The 18,584-nt window shown below is 38.1% G+C and overlaps 2 protein-coding genes and 1 long non-coding RNA gene across 3 annotated transcripts in view; 1 reads left to right on the forward strand and 2 right to left on the reverse strand.

The window, feature by feature from the left end:
• The window catches only part of LOC140326746 (uncharacterized), a 298,797-nt gene that overhangs the window by 215,875 nt on the left and 64,338 nt on the right, over positions 1-18,584 (forward strand). The gene's annotated exons all lie outside the window — the stretch shown is intronic.
• The window catches only part of LOC140326742 (alcohol dehydrogenase 1-like), a 36,265-nt gene that overhangs the window by 6,752 nt on the left and 10,929 nt on the right, over positions 1-18,584 (reverse strand). The window lies entirely within an intron of this gene.
• LOC140325336 (alcohol dehydrogenase 1-like) lies at positions 11,934-18,332 on the reverse strand. Its single transcript, XM_072403161.1, has 5 exons — positions 18,269-18,332; positions 17,271-17,581; positions 15,106-15,241; positions 13,012-13,150; positions 11,934-12,113 (listed from the first exon to the last, which is right to left on the reverse strand). The coding sequence occupies exons 1-5, from the start codon at positions 18,330-18,332 to the stop codon at positions 12,089-12,091; spliced, it is 675 nt and encodes a 224-aa protein (XP_072259262.1). The 3' UTR covers positions 11,934-12,088.

Consider the following 18,584-nt stretch of genomic DNA (forward strand, 5'->3'; position numbering starts at 1 on the left):
AGTAAGTCTGAAACAACACAAGGAGAGTAACTATAGGGCATTTCACCAGAGGGACCACCGTGGTGTGTAAAATATAGCATGTATACTATACTGGATCCTATCCATTTCCCAAAAAAAATAAAAATCAAACTTGTTTTAGAAGCACTATTTTCCTGGTGGGCAGACAACCAAACCCATTTAAATTTAGATACTGTAAGCAAGATTTCTGTAACTAGTCTGAATCGTAAATACTTTTTCTCTCTTTTTTTATCTGACAATCCCGCAAATAACACACTTCCAGGCTCTGGGTGAGATTGGTAATTTCACCTCTGTATCTACAGGGCAAACACTATACAAACAACATAGTAATTACCATTGTATAGAATTAATATATTAGTTATCTTCATCCAACTAGGGTTCACAGTTAAATCCAAGATGCCACATCCCCCCGAAAAAAATTCAGTAATTTGCACCAAAAATAGAGATTTAAGGACACATAAAATTACCCAAACAACATATCATAAAACAGAAAATTTTTATTTATAAAAACAAGCCATTATAATGGCTATTAAACAGACATAAGAAACATATATGGTATAGAGCAGTTATTTTCAACCACTGTGCCATTAGAGATCTTCAGGTGTACGGTGGGAAATTATCCAACTACCATTTTCGAGTGTCTGTGATGTAGTGACTGGCAGAGTAATGTAATACTCCTCCATGCCAGTGGGTGGCAGTAGGTAGTTTAATTGCCGTGTTTATTCTTAGAGACAAGAGAATTAGCTACAGAGTGTCATTTTGTAACATTTTTGATTCGTGGTGTGCCGCAGGATATTTTCATTGTAAAAAATGTGCCAAAGCTCAAAAAAGGTTGAAAAACACAGGTATAGAGCAGGTATATATATATATATATATATATACCAAACTCTTATTATTCAATGCATTGCTTATAGTTGAAAAAAATCAAAGAAAGGCTCCTCAATAATATTGTTTATGATTGTATATGTTTTTGATGTGTTTTGCAGTGGTGGTGATACGTGGGTAGTTTACCTGCACTGTGTGGAGGTGGTGGCTGGCTGTTCTTACCAGAAAGCAACCCCTAGGTTCTGGTGTCGCACTAGTAAGGATAAGAATCCTTTTTAAATGTCACATCCAGGCTCCAGTATGATTGCTCCATGTGGAGCACAGACATGGTTGATGGATGGGGAAGGGGGGGAGAAGAGGTAAGCTTACTGTTGGTGGTATGATTTGTTTGTGAGCTTGTATATGGGTTCTCATAAATTGTAGATGTAGCTTTGTGCCCCTACATAATAATAAGCTATTAGAGGTCTTCGGACTTTTACTGAATATAATTCTTTTGTTCCCCGCAAATCTTTTTAAGACTTGATTACTACTCTGTTGGGAGGTATTTACCTTTAACCACCTGGGCGTTACACTGAGGTCTAGATTTCTGTTCCAAAAGCGTTACACTGTTTTTCATGAAATTTTGTTTTTTAAATTGTAGACCTGTAACTTACAGAAATATGTCCGAACAGGGTTCTAGTAGATATCATGAATATAAAAGAATGGGGACATATGTTATATCACAAAACAATAGCCAAGAACCCAGGCAAAACCAGCAGAAAGAAAAAAGGAAGGAAAGGTGGGGCGGGGATGGGGGGAGGGGGAGTAAAATGTGGCAGTGACATAAGATGTATATATAAAAAAAACAAAAAAAAAACAAGTGGAGAGTCATCCGGGCATCTGGCCGTAATAATGGTCCCATGCTTTCCAGGTGGTCTCAAATTTGACCACAGTGTGACCGAATAAGGGCCATGAGATACACCAGAAGACATATCTGCTGGATTTGTGCATGTAGGTCTGCAGTAGAAGGGGCCCGAGTAGTTTTCTATTTGGAAGGGATCAGAGGGCCAATTCCTCCAAGGGCCTGAAATCGCCCCTTGTCTATGCCAATATTATTATTGTATGGAAATTATTATTGCCTTATGTACTATTTCACTGCTCCTTCCCTTTATGTCATGGATGTATGCAAATGACTGTTTGTTTACTGTTATTTTTGTTTAAACATTTTTAAAAAACTTAAAAAAAATAATTGAACACAAAGAATTGAAAGTCTAGTGTCAGTGCATCAAGGGGTAGCACAACTACAAACAATGCAATGTGACGTGGCAAATGTAAATATAGAACACAGTTGATAATAGTAAAAATACCAATTATAAAGTACATAATACATGCTTTGGGAATTACCTCTGACTTGACAATTTGGACAAATCAGAACGTTTTATATATTGTGTTTACATATAAAAATCCATCTCTTATTTGCTTAACATCATTAAAATACTCCTTTACTTATAATAAAGCTGAAAGTACATAAATCTCTTACCTTTCCTTCAGTGCTCATTGTTAAAGTATTTTCTTCTTCTTCTTCTTCTTGTTAGCAAATGAAACGTTAAGCCAACTTTTCATGTGTGCATTATAACTGTTTTTTGCGAACACACCCAGCCAATACAGCAGCCAAGAAATCTTTTGGCTGAACCTTGCTATGTTCTCTATTGCTGTACATTATTAAATTGCATACTTTTCCACATTTGCAAAAAAAAAAAAAAAAAAGACTTAGGATTTCGCAGACAGATGTTTAGATATTCAGCAACAATTACAAATAGGTGCAGATTACTTTGTCTGATCAGATATTTGTTTTTATGGTATAAACTGTCCTTGGTCAGAGTACAGTTGATTACCTAGGTATTTGGCAGAGTCATAAACATTGCAGATTAATATAGTTTGGCTGTAATACATATTTCAAACTACAACACTGTCCTACTGTCTCTTAGAAACAATGTAACTAATTCAAAATAAACTTAAAGCTCTCTCACTCTTTCTCAACTGGTACTTCAGGTATTTTTGCATAATTGCATATTTTGAATTATTCACATACACTTTTGAGGGATCCAAATGTAAATGTGATGAAGTAAGGACTACAAGTGGTTGCAAGGAAGAACTGAAAAGGAGTTATCTATCTCCATTTTTATTAGAGAGCTCACAAACAAGACTACATTTTTTCAGCAGAATTATAAAATAAATCTAAACTTCCATAATCATGCCATACCAGAACACAGACCTATTTAGAAGACATCAAAATTGTCAAAAACACTAGGGTCACTATAAATGTTATATGGTATTGTAAGGGTTTTGGCATAAATTCAGGGTGCCTATGGCTCCCATTTGGTAGTTGTGTCCAGTGGTTATCCTTTTCAGGGGTGATGTTTTCTATTTAATTGATGTTGTGACCTCTGAATTTGCCCTTTTTAGTAACATAGATATTAAAGTCCCAAAACATTTAAATGGTTCAATCCAATATATCTTTTTTGGCTTGATTAGTCTTAGCTCAATCTTGGAGATCCTACTCCCTAACCCTGACCACTATTACTCCTAAATTGAATTGGATGACCCATAATAAATTAACTTGCACGCTCAATAATACTGTCTTAGGTTTGATGCTACTTGGGATCTCTGGTTTAGGTATTGTTGGCCCTGTGGGCCGTGCCGGCGCCGCTGCCCCTAATCGCAGGCACGGGCGCCGGGTCCTTTCTTTTTTCTCCTGCCACCATACTGACTTCGCGGGCAGCAGGTAGCGTAACCCCACTACCTGTGTTCCATGCCGGAGTTTCCTTCCTGCTGGAGACTTCCACTGGTACTTGAGCTGGCGTGAGTGTGTCTGTCTTCACCTATGAGGCAACACATACACGCCCTCTGTTTCACCAGCCTATGGCTTGATTTCTACAGGTATTTAAAGGCACTTCCTACTACAGAAAGATGCCTGAGCAATCTCATGGTTTTAGCTAGTCTACCTCCTAGTGCAAGGGTGCTTCTTCTGTCTGTTGCTGTGTACCGGACCTTGTTTACTGAACTCTTGGACTTTGCCTGATTGCCTCCTGACCCTGACCTCGGATCTTGTTTATGGACTTTTGGCTAATTGCCGCCTGACCCTGACCTCAGATCCTGTTTTTGGACTTTTGCCTGTTTACCGCCTGCCCTTGATCTCAGATCTTGTTTATGAACTTTGTCTAAATGCCGCCTCTCCTGACCCATAACCTCCTAGCCACGCAAGCTCCCTCGGTGCTTGCACCGAGTGCACTAACCCCTCTGGTCAGCTGCCTCTGACCCGGGGATTGCTCTGGAGTGGCACCTGGCAGCTACCCTGGGGCCCAAGCCTATCCTCACCATCAGAGGCTCCAGTGAAGACCAGGTAGCGCCTTAGTTACCCCCCTCTGGAGCATACCCAGTCAGCGGCACAGTGGGTCCACACCTGCGTGCATTAGAGGTATCTTTATTTGAGATAGTGAAATGTCACATTAGTTCATCTAAGCCCCCACCCCACTGCCGTTTTATTTTTCCCCTCCTTCTTAGTTTTTTTTTTTTACTTCTTCTTACTTTCCCTATGGTTTGGCTGTATTGTTAACACAATTGAGAATTTTTCAAGATGATTTTCTAGGTTTATTTTTCTTCATTTACATTAGAGGTCCTCAAACTTTTTCGGCCACTAGGCCATTTATGGGATAGGCTGAGGCACACTAGGCTTGACTATCTGATTCCCGCCCTAATGACTCCGCCCCCGCTAGAAACACCCCCTGAAGGGAAATCCCTCTCCTCCATATGCATTGCAGAGGAGATAGATTTCCCTTCAGGAAACCAGCCACAGTATATAGGGAAAAGAGCCGCATGGGGCTCCAGAGCTCTGGTGGCTCCGGCTCCGGTAGTTTGTTCCAGCCTAATCCCGGTCGGCAACCCGTGGCTCCAGGGCGGCGCATTGCCGACCGGCATTAGGCTGGATCAGCCAGGTGGCGTTAGACCGGAACAATCTATCGGCTAGGTTGTATCTGGCCTAAAGGTCGGAGATTGCTGACCTCTGACTTACATGTTTGTTTTTTCTCTGTTGCAGCATGTTGAGGGACAAAACAGGGCAACAAAAAACTAGTAAGAGTATGAAACTTTTTACATTTTTATGACCATCACAAATATAGTGCGCAGGGGGTAGGTTCAGTCTCACCATCTCTGCTACATGAGTGCTAATGGATCATTGTGGCCAGAAAACGCCTGTACACTGGCGAGTCTAGAAAATGGTGCCATGTGAACTAAATCCTAAAGAACTGGGTTCCCGAACCTCATATACTTGATGTAAGCTCCTCCATGGGCATGATCCTAATAACATGACAAAACCACAGCTGCACCGGGAGGTTGCCTGGTGTCTCAAGAATAAAGAGATATACAACTTGGCCTCCATGACCAGATGTTTGAGTACAGATTTTTATATACCTTTAAGGATTTGTTCTGTGGAAGCAAAAGAAGAAGGCCAGATAGGTGGGGGGCCTATGGACAGACCTCTGCTACCATTCTTCAGAAGGGTTGCAGAAGTGGACATGGCCAGAACATGTGGAGCACCATCAGCTGATTACTATACAGGTTTTTCATAACCTAGACACATCAACATCAGTCTAAGAAGCAAAACTTAGGTCCTCTTCAGGAAGAAGTGTACCCTCTTTCAAATCAAGATTTTTTTATTGTTATTTTCATGCCCCCAGCACCTAGTGCTGCCCATATGATTTTTATACTTACCTTCAGTAATTTTAACTCTGTGGCCTGCACTACCATACAGGAAAATCTGGGGCCGCACAGTGAAGATAACTAAATCACAGTTTCCTTTTATGCTGCAATGTATTTCATTTTGAAATTGTGTACTGTTTTTATTTTAATATGTGGTTTTCAGTGTCAAGCTGTGGGCCAGTAATTGCTTTTAAGAAATATCTGTTTAAAACTGCCATTTGGTGGCATTTAGGCTTCTACTGTCTGACCTGAAACAAGTAACTATGTTTTGACATTCATTCATCAGTTTCATTTGTTTAATGCTTGCGCTGATTCTGCAGTTCAAAAGTCTTGAATTCAAACACAGTTACTCAAGTTTTCAGAAGAAGGTAGAAAAGGGCAGGACCTATATTAATCTATATGCCAAGAAATTTGTACTTTGAAGGTGACTAATAGCTTTTTTATACACATAGATATTAAACCCAATGCCATTATTTGTGCTTAATACAATATAATTTCCAGATGACCTGTTCACATTGAGCAATATTTACTCACAATCATGTTTTGAAGTTAATTTTTATCTAATAGTTTGCACTTTGCTTGTGTTTTGCAGCCAAAACTGTTTTGCTTTGTCATAACAGGGAAGTCAGCAAGGGTTGGAATGACTTTATTGCTGTCTATGCCCCTATTGTATGATTACAGATATTCAAATGTAGGTAATTTTATGCTGCACATGACATTTGTGTATTGTTTAATAAATATATAGACATTAGTTTCTTTTATATTTTGTCGTTTTTGTTACTTTATTTTTTGTTGCTATTTTGTGTGTATCTAAATTTAAACACTATAATCTTCATTGTTGTGCAAGGGTTTTTTATATTATATATATTTATTAAAAATCCATTGATCCTGCCAGTTTCTGCTCTTAATATTTAAAAATCATCTTCTAATGTCCCTTATGGGCTAATACACTGCAGTTGTGACCATTTATCGTCTTAGAGGCTTGGCTGGTAAATAATAGATCTAATGGTAGCTTAAACAGGATGGAGGGGGTGGACTGGGCCCAACATTGCCTTGTAGGTACTATTATCATACTGAAGATGCCCGGTTATTCGTCATTATTTTTAATATTAACACCATCTTATCATCAATAAATGTTCCCACTATTTGCACAAAGTGTTCCTAATAATAAATATCCCACATATTTGTATTACATACTGAATGGCCAATTTTTAGGCTTGCATTTTGTCAGTGATAAAGCACAACTAAACTAGCACAATTATTGCCAAAAGGGCATCAAGAAAAAAAAAGTAGCTAAAATTGTCATGATACATATTTTTATGTATACTGAGCTCCTAATTAAAAGAAAATAAAAACATAGCTTTCATACTAAATAGGATGCACTATTTAAATAATCATAATAAAATGTATATGCCTAAAAGGTATTTATTAGGGGGAGCTAATGGCCATATTCTAGTTTTACTGGGTACTTCACGCCAACTTGAGTACCGCTGATAATGGGACTTTGAGTACCGCTGGTAATGGGACCATGAGTACTGCTGGTAATGGGACTTTGAGTATTAAGCGACAGGGATGCTGGAGAATCGGCATGCACCAGTCTACAATGTCAGATTGGTATTGAAAAACAGCTGTGCTGTGAGAAAGGCCCTGAACAGGCCTGCAGCCAAGATGGTACCTATTCTTCACTCCACCTAAGCACTTGCACAGAATACAACAAATGCTGCTGATGGCTTGGGTCGGTCTTCAACTGCCTCTTCTAGGCTCTTTCTCTCTCTTAACCCATCAGATCAGCCAACCTTGCTGACAGAATTCGATGTTACATAAAGCCCTGGATACTATATTGTATGGGATCATTGAATGGTTTACCAAAGAATTTAGAGAATTGGGGTGTTGCACATAATGGTTGAAATGTAGAAAAGACGGTGTTATTACTGTGTTGCAGGGACATAAGGGGAAGATTTAAAGCGTAAAATACTGTATTCATTCCTTCACTATAAGTTAAAAATGCTAAAAATCGGACACAATTCTTAAATTCATGCATATGAAGCATGGTCAGCACAGTGGTTTGAATCTTGGCCAGGGCACTATCTGCATGGAATTTGCGTACGTTCTCCGTGTTTGCATTGGTTTCCTATAGGTACTCAGATTTCCTCCACATTTCAAAAACATGAAGTTAGGTTAATTGGCTTCCCCCCAAAACTGACCTTAGAATGTTGTAATGATATATGACTATGTATGCTAGGGACATTAGATTGTGAGCCCCTTTGTGGGACAGTTAGTGACATGACTCTAGACTTTGTACAGCGATGCGTAATATATTAGTGCTATATACTGTATAATACTGTATAATTTTATTATGTGCTGTATATGTATGTATGTATGCACTATATAAAGTATAATACAGTATAATAATATTATACTGAGTAGAAAAAAGTAGAAGAACAATCCCCACATCAAACATCTCAAAAAGAGTCCTACATATGTGCTGGTGCTACACCTGTCATATGGAATGATAACATACCTGTCTTCCGTGAGCTCATGGTATATGTGGTTCCCCATTACAAATTCCCTGGAGCCATCATTTTTCACAAACAGTTGTAGCTTCTCTGCCTGTCTATGTGATCAACAATATGTTCTTGTTACATTACCACACTGTCAGTAGCAGGGTGCATCTGACCATCAGTATGTGGACATTTCCAGGGGTGTTATGTATCATCCATGGGATGGGACACTGGGTACATCTGGTGGAGACTGGGCAGCAAACTGCAAGTAGTATACCTTTACTTGTAGGATCACTTTAGGTTTTACAAGATTCACCTACCTTAGTATTCTGTAACCTCCTACCCCCTTCTACTACAACTCTGCCACCTCTTTATTTTCCTCTTATTCCACACTCACCACTTCTACCAAAGTAGAAAATGTTCCATGCTGTGCTTAAACTACTTTGCCTAGGCAATTTTGGTTTCAAAGGCCAAGAGTTGTTGTAGGCTCTGACACAAGGCTGACCCAACAAGTGAAAGTTGTGAGTGATAACGGCCCAACCTCTTGATTTTTTAGATATGTAATGCGTGCTCCATATGATAAACCTTGTAGTTCAAGGCATCCCATGCACCTACCTAGGCTTTTGTATAAGACCAAAAATGTGTGCTATCATTTTCAACAGACTTATTCAGTCATTTGTTTGACCTTTGTGTAGTGCCAGAACAAACCACCTAAAGTGACCTATTTGTGAAGTTCCCTAGTCAAAGATGGGAATCACAGTGGCTATAATGATCAGCAGCACATGGAACTACGGCAAATAGCGTACATATGCTTCTATATGTAAAAATATTTGATATCTTGCCAATATATTTCAGGTGAAGAAGGAAATTTAAACATTAGTGAAAATATGTCTGTTGACAACCTATTTAGTTTGGTAATAAATGGTTTCACCTGCAACACCTATCTGTCCTCTATCTGTCAATGTGTACAACTACTACTACTACTACTTCTTGTTGCACATTCAGCAGACTGGTTAATGTGCAACTAATATAATAATATACTTGGATATAAATTTGAGGGTTCAGTAATGCAAGGCAGAAAGTCTGAGGATAGATATGCATTTAGGAAAAAAAATCAGTTTACGAATTCAGTTCTTACTTAAGAGAAAAAGAATGATATTGTGTATTCATTTGTGTTTGTCTTTAGTGTTTATCTATTATTTATGTGCACACTAAAATGTACAAGGAAAAAACGCTTGTTCCGTGCAGTGTGCCCTATTTTCCTTTCTCCCCAGGGAACACCATCAAGGAACATGGTACTTATTAAAGGGGTTGATTGCAGTGGAAGTAATTCAGGCCTGATTATTTACAAAGTATTTACTGGAACAGAAATGAGGTTCAGTGTTGCTCAGCTCTGTTCACACTGAGGACTAAATTTGCCAGTTCGCAGCAGTCCCTTCAGGTCCTCAAACCTACCATCTGCTTTTTTAGATCTGACTAAAAGCAAGCCTACAGCTGGATGAATTCTTTCCACAAAAGTGCTAAATTTACAGCAGAATCTGTATAGTATGAGAATAGTCCACCCAGCTCTTCTGTATAACATGTAAATAACAACACAAAAGAAATTGGATAACATTACAAAGTGTCTGGCAGGAAAACACAATGAATAGAGGTTATTGCTGTACAAGAAAACAAATAATTCTTGTTTTAAAAAATGTAACTGGAGAATAAAAACAATGAGTTTATTTGTTAAAGCAGGCATGTCTAAAGTCCGGCCCATGGGCCAATTGTGGCCTGTGTTTAGGTTTTCACTGGCCCGCAGCCTCTGTCTTCCAATTAATAATATGTGGCCTGTGTGTGTGTGCGCACAGGGAATCCCCTACCTTTGTAGTGGGTGTTCTTAGTAAAGTTCTCTGCACAGAGTCCACGCTGACACCAGACTCCATGCAGAGAACTTTCCTTGAATCAGAGTGGGTGTGGTCAGTGTGGGTCCTGCACACGCCCACTACAAACGTAGGGGATTCCCTGCACACTGCACAACAGTGCATACATCACACAGCACAACACTGCACACAGCTCATATCACACAGCACAACATTGCACATAGCACACATCACAAAACTGCACACATCACACAGCACATAGCACACATCACAACACTGTTGTGGAGCGTGCTGCAAAGTCTATGCACGGGGGTGTGGGCTAGGGGGGGGGTTCATCACAGGCACTGTTACTCTGGATCCCCTTATGTCAAGATTGCAGATTCTACCTGCTTACCCTTTGAAATGTTCTGGGTAGAACTCTTTGAGTGTACCATGAACTGCATTGTGAATAAGCCCTTCCTTTTCCTGGATGCATCTTAGGCCAGATCTCCACATGGAGCACTTTCATTTCAAGGCACCACTTCTTTCTTTCCCTTTTTTGTCAGAACAGAGATTTTATAGATTTTAGCATAAGATAATGTTTAATTATGGTTTGGGTGGCTTCTACTTCATTTGTTTAAATTATGATTATGACTTGTTGCTTGTTTATATTTATTATTGTGAGCTGATACTGGTTGCCTTTTTTGGAGGACTTATGCTCCTGGAGAGTCTATGATGTCCTTAGTATTGTTTTATTTCTTAAGAGATCAGTTGGATTGGACAGATGACCCGAGTTCCTTGCAGGGGCTCCAGACAGTTTTGTCCTAATTTTTCTTGGCTATAATATCACCTGGCAAGGTTAACTTATTCAAAGTGCACAGTGGGTGTACTGATTGTTTAGTCACTGTTTATATTTGTATCCACAGTGCCCCTTTTTTGCCAGTGCTGGGCCTGAGGCTTCTGCCTCTGTTTTTTATATGTTATTTTGCTTTTGTGTTCTACAAATAGGGTTGATAGTAGTGAGTTCCCCATCCACCTAGGTGGGTCTTTCTGCTGCTAGAGAGAGCCTGGGAGGTCACCTAGTTAAGGCCACTTCACTGGTTTGTCCTTGGCCCTCACATATCCTGCAGTCCCTTAGTGTGATGTATGGAGGGTGGGGGTCACCTCACCTTTAGGTCTGTGTTTGTAGTACTTTGTCATTACCCCTTTGGTGGTTTATTCTAATCTTACTTTTGCATTTATGACCTGTAGTTTATGAATGTATAGGTAGTTGTTTTGTCTACCTTTGGGAAAGGCTGACACTTGGACCCTCAGCTTGATGGTGGGTTCCACTGTCGAGCACTGTTTCCAGCCTATTGTGTCAAGGTCACTGACCTGTGTTTTTATGTTATGTGATTTTATTTTTGTTTTCAGTTCCTGTTCTCTTTTTGTTTTTTTTCTTCCCCATTCTTTCCGTTTTCCTTTCCGGGTGGTTGAGGTGAAGGCTGGTTGTAGGAGCAGGCCAGCCGTTGCCTCAGCTACTCCACTGTATAATGTCTTAAAGGCTGGTAATGTTCAGGGCTTGAACAACCAACGGAAATATACTTAAGGTTCCCTGTGCTTTCAGTCTCTACATCCCAAGATTGTTTGTCTGCAAGAAACTAATTTTGTGTAGCACGTCCGTACAAAATATTTTACCCTCATACCTCATATATATGACCAATATATCTGGAGATGTATACATGGCGAACCCTTCCAATAAAACTAAATGCTTTTTTGAAAACAAGCTTACAGTCAAAAAACATTCACATTAAAAAAAAATAAAATGCAAGCTGCTTAGTAAAATTACCCAAGTTTAAAGTCTAACTCCAGTTAGGATAGAAAACTCCTTTTTAGTGAGGTGACCCCTATACTTTAACATTTAAAAGTTCATTTTTGCCTAGCAAAGTTTAAACGCAAGTCTATCAGCTTTATACCTCGTTTGTTTTCTGAACATTTTAGAATCAAGAAACTGTTTACTTCAGGCATTAAATATTTAACAAGATGTAAAGCTTTATTGGGGTTTATGCCAAGCAAAGTACATTTAAAAAACAGCTCAGTTAGAGTACAGGTAAGCAATTACTGGCTCTTTCATAGGTGTGCATTGAGAGAATTATGAGTGACGTTAGTCCAAACAATATCTTCAATTCAGAATAGTAAGACTGTGCGGATGCTTTGAAAAAAAAAAGAAAAGAAAATGTTAAAACAATGTACATGAAAAACAAATTATTAGTCAAGAATCTTCCATGTTTCAATATAATCTAAACCTTTGCAAGTGGGCCATGTGGCTCCAATAGTGAATGATATCATTATAAAGTCTTTAGGCAAAGAATGTGTTACATGGTGGTTATATTACAGAACCGTTGATTTTATTGAACATATTACATATTGAAAGAATTAGTATATGTGTTGTTTACTGCCACATTTTAAGCTTCCACTAACTCTTGAAATATCCCATATAAGGCAAGATTCTTTTCTTATCTATGTTAAAACTTTCTACAAATAAAAATTTGCCATAATATGGACCAAATGGGCTGCCATCAGGCAGAAAAGTGGTAAAGAGCCCAGTCATCCAAAATTTGCCATGCCTTTAGGTCAAACCATTACTAAAAGGTTGTAATCAGATTGCAACATTCTTCATCTCTGATGCCACAGAGAAGCTAGGATGGAAATGGGAGATTCTACTAATCACGACAACCAGGACCCTAATGGGTGGTTCTGGTTACATTGATACATCTTCATTGTAGTAAAGGGGATGATGTTCTATTGAATAGGATTTAAATGTGATGTAGGCTGAATAGCTTTAGCAGACTCAAATTTAAACAGCAGGAGGGACTGGTAGTTCACAGAGTCGTTGGGCTTTTTTTTTGGGAATTCACTTTTCCTAAAAGAGTTCTATCTTGTATTAAGTAATGCTCCAGTAAAAAAAAAAAAATAATTGTTTACTTTTAGAGCTCACATCCAGTAGAATCTTACGAATATCAAGGGGCAATTTGTGGCATATATTCATCATACATAAAAAATATTTTATGTGTGCATCAGGCCTATTCCATCTCTAGGCAAATACCAACCTTTTTCCAGCTCTAAGAAGTTGAAATCCTTCATTTATTTGGGTAAAAGGTAAAGTATGCGTCATTAAACCATCCACGTTATATTTGCCTGCTATGTAGTCAGAAACTAATTTGGGAATGGTGTCTACAGTTTTAAAACCTGCAAAAATTCAGACTCTTGGTTAGTGCAAAATTATCATACACAAAATATTCAAATAATGTAAATATTATGTATCATGCAAAGACCAATGTACAGCATGTATGATACTTTTTTATTTAATTTCCTTATTTATTGCTTTGCCTGCTTTGACTGGTCTTGCTGGTGAAATGAATGGGAATTATGGTCATTATGGTCGTCAACCCTTGGTCGGTCTACAAGAAAAGTTTGGTGGTCTGCAACTCTGGCCAGTGTGCCCCCCAGTGGAGTCAGAAGAAGGACCCCACTGGGGGGGGCACACCGGCCAGAGCCACGGACCTTGTCCCCCGTAGGGATCGCGGGCTGTCTTTGGACTTAACCCGCCCACTCTCCCATCGCAGGATCAGACTTACGATAAGAGAGTGGGTGGGTTCTGGCATCATGACATCACTTGGGAAAGTTTCTTCCCCTTTGAGTGACACGCGGCTCGCCACGCATGCAGGGCCTGGAGCCTGTAAGTTTAGTGGTCCGTAGGTCTGAAAAAGTTGGGGACCACCGCTCTATGTAATGAGCTGAATGTTTTTTTAAGTTGCTGTACCTATAATTTGTACATACATTTCCATCTTTCCTTTTCTTTTCCACAATTTCCACAACAAAAAATTAAACTGATGTCCGTCATTAAGGGGCATGAATATTGATGTGGGCATCAAAACCTCTGTAACACATTTGTTTCTGTTTGTTTAGAAAACTTCTTTAAAAATAAAATGTTTAATGAAAAAAAATGTTAATTGATAAATTATTACCTTTATTTACAAATTTGTAAACTGAAACAGATGTTTTACACAGGTAATTCAGATGAAGATTTATCTGTTCTGGTTATCTGTTGGAAATTATTGGACAGCTTGCAACATACTGTATATGACAAGTCGAAACCCTTTATATGGTACAAAATTTGCTAAAAAAATGTCTAAATATCACCCAGAGACTAAAATGCATCTGATAAAATGAATGTGTTGTTTAAAGATTACCCTAGGTGAATAAAACATTTTTATTAGACTGAATTTTTCTATCAGTCCTGTACTTTGACTTGACAAATAATTAGCAGAAACCATGTATGAACACAGTTTATTGTAGCTCTATAAAACTAATTTATAGTGTTTTTTTATTTTTTGCATATTGAGAGCTAAAAACTGAACCATGCATAGTTCTCATTAAGCAGGTAGACAGGAAGACCATTTTACCACAGAAAAATGGGGAGTTTATTGGCCAAAATATTTAAGCTTTTTACTCTTACTAAGGGTTCTGGTTTCTGGAGAAGTCAAACGCTTAGTGCAGAACTTAAACTGTATGTAAGGTATACATTTTCCTTTAGCTGTGGATATAGTAAGAAAGGATTGGATCTTTTGAAAAGTTTCTATTTGAAAAGTTTGTGTTCCTGCTGGGGAGGTTCTCCCCCTCCCCCTCTTCTACCCCTTTACTCCTGCTGACCAATCTCACTAAGTCAAAAAGTGAGGGAGAATACAACATCTTAAGTTATCACAGTAATAGGTGAGGAATAATCCTCCAATGGGGACACCAGTACCAAGGACAACTTCCTGTGATGAAACCATTTTCACTTGGGAGAGATTTCCTCTCATTTCCAGTTACATTTTTTTTGGCAGGAAATGAAGGGACATCTCTCTAGCTGGGTCCAGACACCAAAAAATATCTTGTGCTGCTATATTATTCAATATATAGATAAGCAAATTTACCCCAACAACAGAAGTTCAGATGGGTATTAGGGCTTATCTACTGTATATACTGAATATTTTACGATCTGCTTGTAATCTTACTGTATCTACTTTGTGAATTGTCCCTCTATAATTCTACCTATGATTTAGAAAGTGCTAAAACAAATATGTGCTGAGGTTTTAAGTGGTATTAAGTTTTAAGGGAAACATAGCTAATTAAATTAGGGTTTTATAAAAAAAAAGTTGTACCTCCAAGCCCACAGCTTTTCCATGTGCGACCTGTGAGAAGCAGAAGAGGATCAAAGGCTAGCATTGAATCCTTGGGAGCTTCACCTAAAATCACACTGGTCCCATATCCTGCATGTGTACATTCCAGTGCTGCTTTCTAGTTTAGGATGTTAAAAAGAATCAGAATGAAAAAGAGCATAGCTTAAAATGAAATAATTTTTAATATTTTAAAAAGCTACATAATAGATCAGTATTGGAAATACTTGAGTGTGGTCATATAACTAGAATACAAATGTGTTTATTTTCCAGATAGTAACATACCTATGATTGTTCTTTTTTTTTCTAGGAATATATGCACCTTTCACAGTAATATAGAAAAAAAATTGTAAAGCTACCAAAAATGTCCAAAGCAGATCACTATTCATTTTTGTATAATTGAACATGAGTCGATCGCTTCAAGACTTTTGGCATTTACAGATTGGATCATAATAGAGCAACAAAAAAAAAGTACTGTGAATACCAAGGAAATGGGGTGCACTGAGTTCCTTTATGACTTCTTCAGTGTTAAAGTCTTCTATGGATCTTGGTTTATGTCACAATATTACTTCATTCTTTTCTATCAGACACCTATATGTTCATATTTTTCTGATATCCTCTATGATAAGGTCCATAGAAGACTTTAGCACTGAAGAAGTCATAATGGAACTCAGTGACATGCCACTGGGATTGATTGACTAAGAAAGTTAGATTGTTTGACAAAGTGAATGATCTTTTTACAAGGAATAATTCACTTAACCACATCCAAGCAAAATTAATGTTTGTTTACATTGTTTTCTTGTATGTGAACAGAGTATTCTGAAAGGTAAATTTTCACCACATTTACTAAGCTATAAAACATGATCGCTTGCAAAGTGAATAGCCTAAGCTCTTTGAATAACCTAACCTAAATGTGTCAGAATGTGTACTTTATTCTTTAGCAACTCTACCTGAGAATATACTGCCTGTTTAGTAACAGAAAGAGAAGGGTATACAGAGCTGTAGGTATTGACACTAATAATATAATCTGACAGCAGTAGAAATCATTTTTTTTAATTGAAACAATGCAATGCAACAATTACATTTGTTGCTGACATTTTGTAACAATTTCCCATTTGTTTCTCACAAATTGTGACACTTCATTTGTTCACTAGACACTGCCTAGATACTGTTACATTTGAGCTATTGAGGTATTGCTCTTAAATTATGTACACATTTTAGAATATTTTTACCCAGGGCAAATGATCATGATCACCTTGGGTGACAATCTAGAATGCGTACAGGGGTCCCTGATGTCATTCAATTTGCCCTGGAAGACTGATGAGTGACGAAGTAGGAAAGTCTGCTGTACTTTCCTAAGCAGGAGAGTACAGCAAGGTTCTGCTTGTTCATCCTCACATACCCCTTTACATTGTACAGCCCTGTGAGAGTACATTGCTCATTCACTCCTCTGTCACTATAAATGATCACAAAGGATTTTTTTCTTTAGTGTTCTTATGCCCCCAATTTGCATCTATTATTGTCACAATTTGCACTCTGAACCCCAAAGTGGAGTTCATAAAGTTTCATGAAAATTATGAGTATTCCATACATACTGATACCTCGGGGCATTTACAATCTGCATTATTTCCAATAAAGCGTTTCAGTCTGCAACAATCCACACTAGACAACTAGGTCCCAATTTGTTACTGATTTGAACTAAAGTCTGAGTTGCTATTGAATTAGTGCACTTTGCTCCTTTCATCAAAGTAATGCTTTAGCAGTGCATCACTATTCCTGTGTATTTTCTTCTAACATTTTTATATAGTGTGGTGGCTTGCAGTTAGATTCAAGAATAACTTTAAAAGCTACATATGCTACAAAAGTACATTGGCCTTTTCTGCCTTCTCTCTGTGCTTGCCATTACTTCCAAAAGTTGTCACAAGCAATTTGGATATTGTTGAGATATATGATGATACAAGAACAGCCAATATCTGATTATTGCATGTTTCCCCCTAAACCATGTAAAGGGAGTTAGCTTGCTGAAAGATACAATGACATTTATATTTTTTGTCTTTGGTGATTGATTACTTATTGGCTTTTTTATTATTCTTCAGATAGATATTTAGGTTATTTCACATAAACCTAGGATGAGTTAAATAAGTTCTTACCATGACTTCAATATTTCCAATGCATTCAAAGGAATAGTGCACTCCATGTCCTGTTATTTCCTGTATCACCTCCTGGATCGGCTTACTGTAATCATTTGGATTAATGCAATCAGTGGCTCCAAACTGCTTTGCCTTTTCAAATTTGCTGCTGTTTATATCAATAGCAAAAATTCTTGAGGCCCCTGAAACTTTACATCCAATAACAGCGGACAGCCCAACGCCACCCAATCCAAATACAGCACAAGTAGTGCCAGGCTCCACCTGTTCATTAAAGAGAAAGTTGTCAATGTTTCCCTTAAAACTTATAAAATCTGATCAGGATATAGTTCATTTTATTTTTATTATACAGTTTTTATATAGGGCCAGCATAATATGCAGCGCTTTACAAAATCCATGGCCATGTCACTAGTGTCCCTCACAAAGGCTCACAATCTAGTATCCCTATCATAGTCATGTGTCGTTAATTGGTCAAATAATTTCACATTTTTGGAATGTGAAAGGAAACTGGGGTACCCAGAAAAAAACCTAGCAAACATGGGGGGAACCTTCAAACTCCATGCGGATACAGTCCTGGACAAGATTCGAACCTGGGACCTAATACTGCAAAGGCCATATTGCTAACTTCTGAGTCACTGTGCTGCCCTATTTTAATGTTATTAACTATGCCATTGAATTGTTTGTTACAGTTATTTGCTGCAAGTGGAAAACGATCTTGAGGACCCTTCAACCGAATGCCTAACAGTATATCAAAAGTCTGAATACATGCTTAGCTTCCTTTTTTAAAAAAAAAAGCTTAACCTTAATCTCCTCTGCAACACCTAACTCTTTACTAACCCTTTAATTCAACCTTTTAGCTTGAACACTAAAGCTTGTTTAGAAGGAAGGTTGCAATGCTATGTGTTTACTACTTACCAGACACCCAATATCAAATGTTAAGTACCTGGGAGCTACTTCAAGTGTTTTTTTACAGTTTTTAAAAGCAACTGAACAGCCCTAACCACTATGCTGGTTCTTAATAAACTTTTTCAGCAGGCAGCACTGCTCACTGTCACTTCCATTCATGGCAGCTGTCTACATGGTTCTCCAAAAAAAAGGAAGCAATGTTTTTATTATTACAATACTTTGAAAAAAGGCACATTAGACATTGTCAGAAACATTAGACTTTAACTATGGAATAATTCTCAATGGATATCAGTTAAGCTGCGTACACACTTCCAATTTTTATCGTTCAAAATGAACGATGAACGAACGATCGATTGGGCAAAAATCGTTCGTAAAAAAAGTAACCAACGACGCCGACGAACGAGGAAAGTC

This window comes from Pyxicephalus adspersus, chromosome 3 (genome assembly GCF_032062135.1).
Source record: "Pyxicephalus adspersus chromosome 3, UCB_Pads_2.0, whole genome shotgun sequence".
NCBI classification, from domain to species: Eukaryota; Metazoa; Chordata; class Amphibia; order Anura; family Pyxicephalidae; genus Pyxicephalus; species Pyxicephalus adspersus.

Bases quoted from the DNA above. Each gene is read 5' to 3' on its own strand.
- LOC140325336 (XM_072403161.1), bottom strand. From the start codon at position 18,332: ATGAATGGAAGTGACAGTGAGCAGTGCTGCCTGCTGAAAAAGTTTATT. The intron at 13,151-15,105 runs GTACAACTTTTT...GAATTTTTGCAG, and splicing joins GAAAAGCTGTGGGCTTGGAG to GTTTTAAAACTGTAGACACC. The intron at 12,114-13,011 runs GTTGGTATTTGC...TTTTTTTCAAAG, and splicing joins CTTCTTAGAGCTGGAAAAAG to CATCCGCACAGTCTTACTAT.